This window comes from Myotis yumanensis, unplaced genomic scaffold (assembly GCF_028538775.1).
Source record: "Myotis yumanensis isolate MYYU_CA2020_CCGP unplaced genomic scaffold, mMyoYum1.0.hap1 SCAF_3, whole genome shotgun sequence".
Classification (NCBI taxonomy): domain Eukaryota; kingdom Metazoa; phylum Chordata; class Mammalia; order Chiroptera; family Vespertilionidae; genus Myotis; species Myotis yumanensis.
In genome coordinates, this window is record NW_027223754.1 from 111,304,106 (window position 1) to 111,316,040 (window position 11,935).

General features: G+C 37.9%; 1 protein-coding gene across 10 annotated transcripts in view; it reads left to right on the plus strand.

Moving 5' to 3' along the window:
* ZMYM2 (zinc finger MYM-type containing 2) overlaps positions 1-6,927 on the plus strand; it is a 164,164-nt gene extending 157,237 nt beyond the window's left edge. For 9 of the 10 annotated variants that reach the window (XM_070409361.1, XM_070409363.1, XM_070409367.1 and 6 more), the window contains 4 exons: positions 1,389-1,503; positions 2,125-2,376; positions 2,692-2,812; positions 6,020-6,927. In XM_070409361.1, the coding sequence (XP_070265462.1) occupies positions 1,389-1,503; positions 2,125-2,376; positions 2,692-2,812; positions 6,020-6,212 (681 nt within the window). In that variant the 3' untranslated portion in view covers positions 6,213-6,927. Of the gene's footprint in view, positions 1-1,388; positions 1,504-1,842; positions 2,033-2,124; positions 2,377-2,691; positions 2,813-6,019 lie in introns of those variants that run through there. The other variant, XM_070409370.1, reaches the window with a different exon arrangement.
* Positions 6,928-11,935: the final 5,008 nt, after the last annotated feature.

An 11,935-nucleotide genomic window follows, 5' to 3' on the forward strand; every position in this document is an offset into this window, starting at 1 on the left:
TGTGTTTTAGTTGTATTTTTGAAGTGGTTGTGCGAGGCAGCAATTTCCAGTGTTTACCTATCTGCCATCTTGGTTTCTCCTCCGATAGTTAGGAATTTTTAGTACCATTTTGAAATTATGCTGGCTAACTTCTGACAGGTAGGAGTAACAACTGGTCAACTCAGATGATAGTACTTTAGTCTTATTATTTTTAATCCTCACCTGAGGATATATTTATTGATTTGAGAAAGAGAAGAAGGGGGAGATAGAGAAACATCGATTAGTTGCCTCCTGTACATGCCCCGACTAGGAATCGAGCCCACAACCTTTTTTGGTGTATGGGACAATGCCCCAACCAACTGAGTCACAGCTGGGACTAGTCTTATTTTTGTTTACTATATATACATGGCATATATTTTTTCTTCCACTTACTTTTCACTTATCTGTATCTCCATATTTAAAGTAGATGTCTTGTAGACAGCATAATGTTGGGCCTTACTTTTTTTTCTTTAATCAAATCTGACAGTATTTGTTTTGGTATTTTTAGACCAACAAACTTTAAAAATAAAGGACCAGAGGCCTGGCCTGTGTGGTTCAGTTTCCCCGGTTTTGGGCTCAATCTCCAGTAGGGGTCCTGTAGGAGGCAGCCAATCAATGATTCTCTCTCATCATTGATGTTTCTATTTCTCTCTGAAATCAATAAAAACATATATAAAAAAAGAAAGAAAATAAAACACCCTTAAAGAATTTAAAGGAAAGGACCAGATAGTAAATGTTTTAGGCTTTTCAGGCCATAGTCTGTTATGCAACTATTCAGCTCTGTCATTGAAGTATGAAAGCATCCTTGGACAATATGCAAATGATATGTGTTTCTGTGTTTCAAGGAAACTTGATTTACAAAAATAGATAGTGGGCCAGATTTGGCCCAAGAACTCTAGTTCACTGACCCAGCTTAGAACTCTAGCTTAGACCTTTTACATTTAATGCACAGCAAGCATGTCAAACTCTCGGCCGGTAGGCCGCATGCCTCATTTAGTAACCTTTCATCCCGACCTCACCATTCAGAATTTTTCTTTAATCATTGATAATTTAATTACTCTTACTTTCAAATGTAATTTTGTTTTCTCTATGTGCTATGTAATGAATACTGGAGTCAGAAATTCTGTATTTTATCTGACAGACCATAGATTCTCATCCAAGCAACAGAGTAATTGGTAACTTATGATTCTTTACGATTTCTAGATATGTAGAGAAAGCCAGTAATCTCTCAGGTTTTATTAGTGTGCTTGTTTCTCTTAGACATAATCTTTATTTTATTCTTAAATAATATAGAATACAAATAATATACTCACTATTTATAATTAGCTGGTTTTCCTTCAAGAATTATTATTATTATTATTTTTTTTTAGTATTTGTGTGGTAGTAATCGAAAAGACAACATATTTATCGATCCAGGATACCAGACATTTGAGCAAGAATTGAATAAAATCCTCCGAAGTTGGCAACCAAGCATACTTCCAGATGGTAATGCTCTTTTGAAATAAAGCATTTGCTACTGGGATTTTTAATTTTACAGAATGTACATTAAATAAGGAAATAATTTAAATTAGTATATTTTTCAGAGTACTTATTTGTGAACTCAATGGTTCATCTTTTGAGGAATTAGAAATGAGTATAGTTGATAACTAGTGTTTATGAAGAGCTTTGTAATAAATGTGGCCTTCTTTCTCTGGAGTAAGAAACTGGATATTTACTTCTTAAGCCTCTTGTAGAGAGTATGATGTAAATTTATCTAAGATTAAACCTCTGTTTTAGATGTGTGAAGTAAAAATGTTTATGAATGGAATCACCTATTTTTCTCAGGAATTCTACAGATTTAAATTTCTTTCTGACCATTGTCTACTTACCCTTTGGAATAGAAGCAAACATCCAGTCCCTTACAACAGAGGTACTAGTTCCAGTCTCTTGTGTTCCCTAGTCTCCGTATTGCTAGTCTGCTGCATAGAAAATCCTGAAATTCATTCCAGTTGACCTGGTGTGAATGGAAGATGGCAGTAGGTTTGTTCTTAAATTAACTCTATCTAGATGGTAAATGAAAACTATTTCCTTTATTATAATTTTAAAAAATATTTCTCTCTATTTAAGGGTCAATATTTTCTCGAGTTGAAGAAGATTATCTCTGGAGGATAAAACAACTAGGCTCACATTCTCCAATAGCTCTTCTGAATACCCTGTTCTACTTTAACACTAAGTATTTTGGCTTGAAAACAGTGGAACAACACTTAAGACTGTCCTTTGGCACTGTGTTTAGGCATTGGAAAAAAAATCCTTTAACAATGGAAAACAAAGCATGTCTTCGATACCAAGTGTCTTCCTTATGTGGAACAGATAATGAAGGTATATAACAGATTTTTATTTGGGATTGTCTGTGATAGAGATAGCCAAACTTTGCCTTACTAAAGATTACCTAGGCCACTTGTTAAGAACCCTAGGACTGTCATTTTCATAAAAATAAGACAGACTATGTCTCCTTAAAATATCTCAGTTCATTTTGTTTGAAAAATTATTAATTACCAGAAGCCACACTTAGGTCTCTGCAGGATACCTAGTCCCATTCTTTGGTAAAACAGATACTAAAACTGAATAGAGTGGGCATTACTATCTTTCTTCAAGATTGGGCTTAGGAAATTCACACGATTTTTATTTTTTAAGATAAAATTACTACTGGAAAAAGAAAACATGAAGATGATGAGCCAGTATTTGAACAAATTGAAAATACAGCCAATCCTTCTAGATGTCCTGTGAAAATGTTTGAATGCTACTTGTCTAAAAGGTAAGTGTTAATGATACTTAATTTTAAAATCATGTTAGTTGCCTTGAATTTAACATTAACAAGAAGTGACATTTCCCACTGATCCTTCTTTAGATTTCTCACTTATATCTATGTCCATTTAATCGTAACATTTTTAGTCCCAATATTATAAAATATATGATATTTTATACTTTAGGATTTATATTTTATACTTTAGGATTCAAGCATATGTTAAAAAATTGCTCTCTACTAATGAAATTACTACTTACTGTCTTTTCATAATCCTGTAATCTTTTAAATTATAGCACTTCTAATGACTGTAAGGTAGGGGCACAAATCTTTTTTGCAAAGGGTCAGGTAAATATTTTAGGCTTGTCAATTCTGCTTTTATAGCTAGAAAGCAGCCATATACCATCTATATCCTATCTAATAAAAGAGAAACATGGTAATTAGCCGTACCTCCGCTACCCTTCCCATTGGCTAATCAGGGAGATATGCAAATTAACTGCCAGCCAAGATGGCGGCCGGCAGCCAGGCAGCTGACTCGAACAGGGAGGCTTGCTTGCTTCAGTGACGGAGGAAGCCAGGTTCCCCGCCTGCCTTGCCGGCCTCTCAGCTGCTCTCTAAGAAACATTGCAACAAGTATAGAAGCTAAACAAAACCCCAGAAACCTGCTTTAGTCAGCCGGGCTTCAGCCAGCAGAACTGCAACATTGTTTCAAATACAGAAGGTAAACAAAGGCCAGAAACCTGCTTTCGGCAGCCGAGGCCTCAGAGCTGGAGCCAGCCTCAGAGCTAAAGCTGGCCCAGAATAAAAAGAAAAAAAGGACAGGTTGGGAGCTTCAGTCACGCACTCATCCAGGCTGGCCAGGCACCCCAGTGGGGACCCCCACCCTGATCCAGGACACCCTTCAGGGCAAACCAGCTGGCCCCCACCCATGCACCAGGCCTCTATCCTATATAGTAAAAGGGTAATAATGCCTCCCAGCACCGGGATCAGTGGAGCCGTGAGGCCTCCCGGCACCGGGAACAGCGTGACAGGGGGCAGTGACAAAACCCCCTGATTGCCCTGCGGCTCTGTGTGTGACAGGGGGCGGGGCCACAACCTCCCTATCCGCCCTGCTCTGTTCATGACAGGGGAAGGTGCCCCAACCCCCTGATCAGCCCTGCTATGTGCCTGATACGGGGGAGCTCCCCAATCCCCTGATCGCCCTGCAGCTCTGTGTGTGACAGGGTGCGGCGCCCCAACCCCCCCCCCCCCCTCCACCCCCACAGGCCCTGCTCTGTGTGTGACGGGGTAGAGCCATAACCTCCCCATCGGCCCTGCCTGAGTGTGACAGTGGCGGCGCCCCAACCCCCTGATCGGCCCTGCTCTGTGGGTGATAGAGGGCGGTGCCCCAACTCCCCTATCGGCCCTACTCTGTGAGTGACAGGGGGGAGCTCCTCAACCCCCTGATCAGCCCTGCTCTGTGCATGACAGGGCAGCGCCCCAACCCCCTGATCGGCCCTGCTCTGTGCGTGACGGGGTGGCTCCACAACCTCCCTGATCGGCCCTGCTCTGTGCGTGACAGGGGGTGGCTCCGCAACCTCCCTATCGACCCTGCCTTGAGTGTGACAGAGGGCGGTGCCCCAACCCCCTAATTGGCCCTACCCTGAGCTTGACTAGGGGTGGCATCGCAACCTCCCGATCTGCCCTGCTCTGTGCATGACAGGGGGTGGCGCCCCAACTCCCCAATCAGCCCTGCTTTGAGCCTGACCAGGGGCTGCACCTAGGGATTGGGCCTGCCCTTTGCCACCCGGGAGCAGGCCTAAGCCAGCAGGTCATTATCTCCCGAGGGGTCCCAGACTGCAAGAGGGCACCGGCTGGGCTGAGGGACCCCCCCTCCCCCCCCCCCGCACAAATTTTTGTGCACTGGGCCTCTAGTACTTACATAAAAGCCTAAGCAACCATCCGACCAGTAGGTATGACATGCACTGGCCATCAGGGGACAGATGCTCAATGCAGGAGCTGGCAAGCTGTGGTGATTTGGCAGCTGCAGTTCTCAGGTAACATACCTGGAACCAGAGAGGAGAGAGCCCAATTCCAGGGTGTGTCACCCCAGAACCGCCCTCTTGCAATCTGGGACCCCGGGGGGGATGTTGGAGAGCCGGTTTTGGCCCGATCCCCACAGGCCAGCCCGAGGGATCCCACCAGTGCACGAATCTGTGCACCAGGCCTCTAGTATATAAGTAACAGTCATGAGTGTGTTACAATAAAACTTTACACAAACAAGTGATGAGCTATAGTTTACCATGCTATGGACAAAAGGTAAGTTCAAAGGTAGGCTAGATAGGGGGAGAGGAAAATGACATACATACATTTAAGAGAAAATTGCCCCTTAAGAAGGTCTGAAAGATAAAAGTGTTCTGAAAGCACTATGCTTTTCAGCTATACCACTATTTCCTCCCTAATCTGATACCAACAGACATTTAAAAATATTTTAAACCAATGATATGTTTAGAGACCATAAATTACTTTATTCTTGTCCATTAAATATGCACTCTAATTTTCAAAAGGTTAGCATCAATGTATTTTCTGATTCTTATATAATCAATTTTATAAATTCTTGTTGGGTCCCCAAGTTAGCTCTCAAGAACCCATAAAAATAGTAATGTCACCTATAGCATGTTGGTAATATTTCTGATGATGGTTTGGGGGTGGCTCTATTTGGCTGCAACAGAATCAGGATCTTCCCGTGGTAGTAACTATTTGTTAATCAGAAATTCCTATCTGAGTGTTATCTTGTTATTTTAAAAATTAAGCTTTATTGTATAATGCTGGTATTTTTATTTTATGTGCTACCATATTTCATCAATTCTAAGAAACATTTTTCACATTTTACCATCTCTGAAACTGGGCTGCATGTTACAATTGATGCATTTAAAAATGATAATTGGCAGTGTTTTACTTGTTTAATTATTTAAAATAATTAAAATAATATTTCAAGTAATGGTATCTTGGATTCAGTGAAGAACATGATTTAAATTATGATGAAAAATAATCTTTTATCACCGAAATTAACTTTCAAAATGTCTGAAGGATAGAGTATTTAACGTAGGTAATGAGGAGCATATGTTCTGACGACATAATGTGGTTAGTGGTCATGGAAATATTCCTTAAAGAAGAACAGAAAGTTGTGGGGAATTTTGTACATATACTGTAAAATTGACTTTCTCCTTTCTCCCAAAGTCCACAGAATCTTAATCAGAGAATGGATGTTTTTTATCTGCAACCAGAATGCTCTAGTTCTACAGATAGCCCTGTCTGGTATACATCGACTTCACTGGACCGAAACACCTTGGAAAATATGCTTGTACGGGTTCTTTTAGTAAAAGATATTTATGATAAAGACTATTATGAACTGGATGAAGACACAGACTAAAAAGGAACATTTCAGAAGCATTTGGGATAAAACAGCATTAGATAGTCATGCTGCTAGATCTTTACTATGGAAAACATTTCAAGTTTACTTCTTCTGTTTTGAGTTTTGTAGCAGTGTACCCACACTGGGTATTACCATGTAAATAATCTGTGAGTGAAAGTTGCCATTATTCTATGTAGTTGTTTTAGTATACTTAAATACATTCAAATTTTTTTATTATTTATTTGATTAGGTATGTTTGTAACTTTTTACATTACAAAATATGAATGAGAATGTGCCATGTATAATTTTTTCCTTGTAGTAAGAAACATCCATATTGCACAATTCTACTGTTGCAACGCTTCCTTGAAGGAAGGGGGCTGGCTCTTTTACTGGGTTCTTGACCACATGGTTGTGTATGGGTAGCACTACTAAAAGTTTAGAACTTGGAGTGTCTTTCAGAATTTTTAAAATAAACTGTAAACTAATAGGCTGTTTTTTTGTTTTGTTTTGTTTTGTTGGGTTTTTTTTGGCGGCGGGGGCGGCGGGGGGAGTTTTGTTTGTTTTATTTTATGTTTTAGTTACCGAAGCCTTACAAGGTTATGTAGAGAGAGACCATCTTCTGTACCAAAAATAGACAAGAGAATGCTGTCAATATTGGTGTACTGTAATGTGAATCTATACTGGTGAAAATAACTTTTGTTCCCCTTATTAAAACCTTAGTGTCCTTTTCTCATTTGTGGCTTTCTGCATCACTTCAGTTAATTTAAGTATATATGTATGAGAATAATGACTTTGAAGACATGATAATTGAGACATTTTCTTTTTAAAAATGTCTGAAGAAAGTGTAAAATTTGGTTTTCTTTTTTATGCCAACTATAAGTATCCAAAATCTCATTCATTTATAGAAGTTTGATTTTTCTGTTTTGCCCCCTATGGATACAGATCATGTTTTAATACCTGTGTAGTGCTCTAAAATGTTACCAATTTTATTAGAATTCTTGTGTCTGTCCTCAAATATGACCGAAGCGTACATTGGATAAAATTTATTTTAGAAATGCCACTCCTAAAATAGTTGTTATAAAAAGTCAGGCTAGTTTCAAAAGATAGTATCACATGTTACCATAAAGATTACCAGTGTAGTGATTCTGATGTTTGAGATGATTGATAAAACAGAGAAAGAAACTGATAGATGAAGTTTATCTCAAAAGAAATCACGTTCTTTGTTAGACTGTTTGGCTTTTAAATTTTAATTACTTCTTATAGAAGATTGCATTAAAAAAACTTTGTGTTCTGTATAGCAACTTACCCATTCAGACCATTTCTTTCAGAACAATGTTTACTTAAGAATCCTACCTTCTAGAGCAGTGGTTCTCAACCTTCCTAATGCTGCGACCCTTTAATACAGTTCCTCATGTTGTGGTGACCCCCAACCATAAAATTATTTTCGTTGCTACTTCATAACTGTAATTTTGCTACTGTTATGAATCGTAATGTAAATATCTGATATGCAGGATGTATTTTCATTGTTACAAATTGAACATAATTAAAGCATAGTGATTAATCACAAAAACAATATGTAATTATATATATGTTTTCCGATGGTCTTAGGCAACCCCTGTGAAAGGGTCGTTCGACCCCCAAAGGGGGTCGCGACCCACAGGTTGAGAACCGCTGTTCTAGAAACTGAGCAAAGTGCTAGCTGCAGATTGTCAGAAAGAAATCCTTTGGCCGACTTCATATGGCATGCACGTTGTCATGTTTGCTTGTTTCTAATTCCCCAATCACCACAGTGACATTAGATTTCTAAAATTGCTAGGGGCAGGTATGTGGCAGTTGGGCTCTATTCCACAGTGGTTAGGTTACGTCTCACATCCCTTAGACACTGCTCTTTTCCTTAGGATAAATGTTAGCATTCCGAAGAAATTTTCTTAGTCACGATTTGGAAAAATTTATAAGTGTAATCACTGTATATTTAAGTAGTAGTTATCAGAAATATTTTGGCATAAAAATTGCTTACTTCATAATACTCTATCTTGTCTTATAAGTTTGAGTAATGTTTCTGTCCATTATTTAATTTTATATTGTTAACTTGATGGTCAGATAGTAACAAATCTGATAATACTTTACTAAAATAGATTACTCATTGTCTATTGGATGAAGAAAAATGGGTAACATTTTTAAAATATGTAATACAAAAGTTTCTTCATCCCTACTTCTTTTAAGAATTTTCCTATAAATGCATCTTGCTGATAGAAAGGTGGTTAACCCTAATTGTCTTTCCTTCTTGAAAGTGGTGCTGTAGTCCATCAGAGCAATAAACTTTCTCCCAAATGTCAACATGTATTTTACCAAATACCGTACATTTCTGCCATGGTCCTACTATTATGCACCCCGTCTTGCTATTTACATTTCCTTTTTTGTATATTTTAGCTTTTCTAAACAGAAATGTCTATATAATTTTGATCTTGATATGATTGAGGATTTAGAGTTCCTGGCTTTGTTTTTATTACAATCTAATGATTGATAACTTGACTCTCAGGTGAAAAGAAAAAAACAAACTATTTAATGAGAATTGTTTATTCTGTGAAGCTTTGTTTTACCTAGAATGCATTCATTGGTTTCCGGATCTCCCTATTTTGTGTGGTCATAGCTGACTGCTGAGAAAAAGGATAGCAGTTTCTTTCTGCTTCTTAGTAATTACTGTTTATAGCATCCTATAAATACAACTTTATTGCCTTTAGATGTCTATTAGAGATGCTGTATTTTTCTTTTCTGAGATTTTGCCATTTAAATTGAACTGATAAAAAAGTTTTTATACATATTGAGAGAAGTGAATTTTGCATGCAAATTAAATCTTAACACATTTTTTAGGCTTTTAACTGTATTAGGTAATATATTAAAGGATTTTTCTAGACAAGAAGTATTTTCGGGGGAGGATTTATTTCGGGGGGGGAACTATTTTGTTTAAATAGTTCATGGTTTTTCTTTTATTACATGGAGTTATTACCAGTGTGTTAAACATATTCATATAGGAAGAGGGTGCATATTGTGCTGTGCATCCAAACTTTTGTCACTTTTTCTCATGGAATTTCCCTTTGTCCTGGCCAATTGTAATTTGGGAATGGGGTAACTTATGTATGCATAGTATTAAGTATGACAGTATTGGAGAAGTCATAAAATTACAAATTTTTGATTTGTGCTACTCTAATGTGGGTTCGTTTCATCTGAGATTTTAAATAACTTGCAGTCTTACATCACTATAAAAATTTACACTTTATTTTGCCAGTTATTTCCAAAATGTATTGTTATACATAATGCCACTTATGTTCTAGGTTAAGTTTCACTGTAGGATAATCTCTTTGTTCCCCTCAAACAAAAGTTATAGAAGTGTACATGAAAATATTTTTAAAGAATAAATTTCTTTAACTAAATTACAGTATTTTGGGGTTTACCCCCTTAGTTATTTTTAGAATAGTTCTTTGAATTTCAGTTATTCCATTCTGCTGTTTTCTTAGGAATAGACTATTTTTAATGCGTTGTCCAGTGTTAAGTACTTTTTTGTTGTTTCTGGGTATATCATACTTGAAAATACTCCTACTAACAAAATGTTATAAATTTAGAAGTTGGTGTTTAGAACAGCTTAACTGCATTAGTCTGAGTCTGAGAGTAGAAACACCTAGAGCAGTGGTTCTCAACCTTCTGGCCTTTTAAAGACCCAACCATAAAATTATTTTCGTTGCTACTTCATAACTGTAATGTTGCTACTGTTATGAATCGTAATGTAAATATCTGATATGCAGGATGGTCTTAGGCGACCCCTGTGAAAGGGTTGTTCAACCACCAAAGGGGTCGCGACCCACAGGTTGAGAACCACTGACCTAGAGTGATACCTCATTGTGCTTTTTTCTTTACTTAGAAGCTAGATATTAGAGGGACACTTCAAATAAGCCACTGTGGTCCTCTCCCTTATAATGAACTGGATAAGAGAAGTTGTCCCTGAAATCTGGGCAGGTTAAACAAATTCACAAATTTAGGCCTTTTGAGGGAAAACAAACAAACAAACAAACAAAAACAAAACAAAGAGAAGCTAAGATTTAATTAAGAATAGAACCAAAGAGAGCGCCACAAACATGTGAGTCTACCATGGGATGGGAGGTCACTGTGTCACTGAGGACAGTTGTAAATCCTAACAGCGTAATTTCTGTTGTAGCACAGTGAAAGAAACAATTAGCTCTTTCTGAAACATGAGGTGCTTTATTTTGTCTGGGCTTCAATTTCTTTATCTGTGAAATGAAGGCATTGCCTTGATTTCTGAATCTGGAGTTTCAAATTAAGTATGGTTGGTATTGTACTTAGAGAATTAGTAGTAAATTTTACAGATGTATGTTTGAATCCTTTTATTTAGAAGTACATTGGAGAAGGGGATGATCTTCCTAAAATAGCCTTAACACTTTATAAGTGCTGTTCAGATAACTACTCAGAAGTAAAGTCATGCAAATGAATTAACACAAAACTTAAACAACAAATCTTTGTTAACATATTTTCTCTGTGCCCCTACTGCCAACCGTGGTAGTTAAGGAGGAAGGGAAAATAAAAGATTAAGAAGACATTATGTTTCAAAGCTTATACCTATGGATGGTAAACAAGATACACTGTTGTGTGAACATATAGAGAACATATTCATGGAAGTTTACAACAGGGAAGATTGTGAACACTCAGAAATACCCTAAAGAGCTATTGTGGTCTAGAGTAGGATTCATAGATTTACTGCCATCTGTATTTATATAAAACATTAGATTCCTGTAACCTTGACATCACTGGTTTCAGCTCTGTTAGAAATGGTCAGTGAAGCAATTTCTGATTATATTAAGGGTTCTGTTGTGATGGAATCAGTGCTCATCTCTGGCTTTCAGACCAATTTACTACAAGAGTAGTTAAAAATAGCACTCCAAGGGATTAGAGATAATTCCAAAAGATATTACACTACATCAAATCAAGGTGTGTAATTCAACTTCTGGGTTATGTTGTGTGGATGGAACATACAAGGCTCAGTATATCCATATATATTTCTTAATTCTCACCTTGAGGATATGTTTTTATTGATTTTAGAGAAAGGAAGCGGGGGGGTGAAACATACATTGATGAGAGAGAGAAACATCAATTGGTTGCCTCCTGTATGTTCCCCATCCAGGGATCAAAATCCGAAACCTAGGTATATGCCCTAATAGGGAATTGAACCCACAACCTTTAGGTGTTTGGGATGACACTCCAACCAACTGAGCCACCTACCTGCCCAGATCATTAAAAAAAAAAATTGATTTTAGAGAAGAAGGGAGAGGGGGAGAGAGAGAGAGCAACATCAATGATGAGAGAGAATCATTGATTGGCTGCCTCCTGCATGCCTCACACTGGGGATCGAGCCCACAACCCAGGCATGTGCCTTACGGGGAATTGAACCGTGACCATTTGGTTCATAGGTTGTTGCTTAGCCACTGAGCCGCATTGGCCGTATTTTTTATATATTCTTAAAATATATTTTTATTAATTTCAGAGAGGAAAGGAGAGGGAGAGAGATAAAGAAACATCAGTGATGAGAGAGAATCATTTATCAGCTGCTTCCTGCATACCCCACACTGGGAATGAAGCCCACAACCTGGGCATGTGACCAGGAATCAAACCATAACCACCTGGTTCATAGGTCAATGCTCAACCACTGAGCCATGCTGGCCGTACTGAGTTTT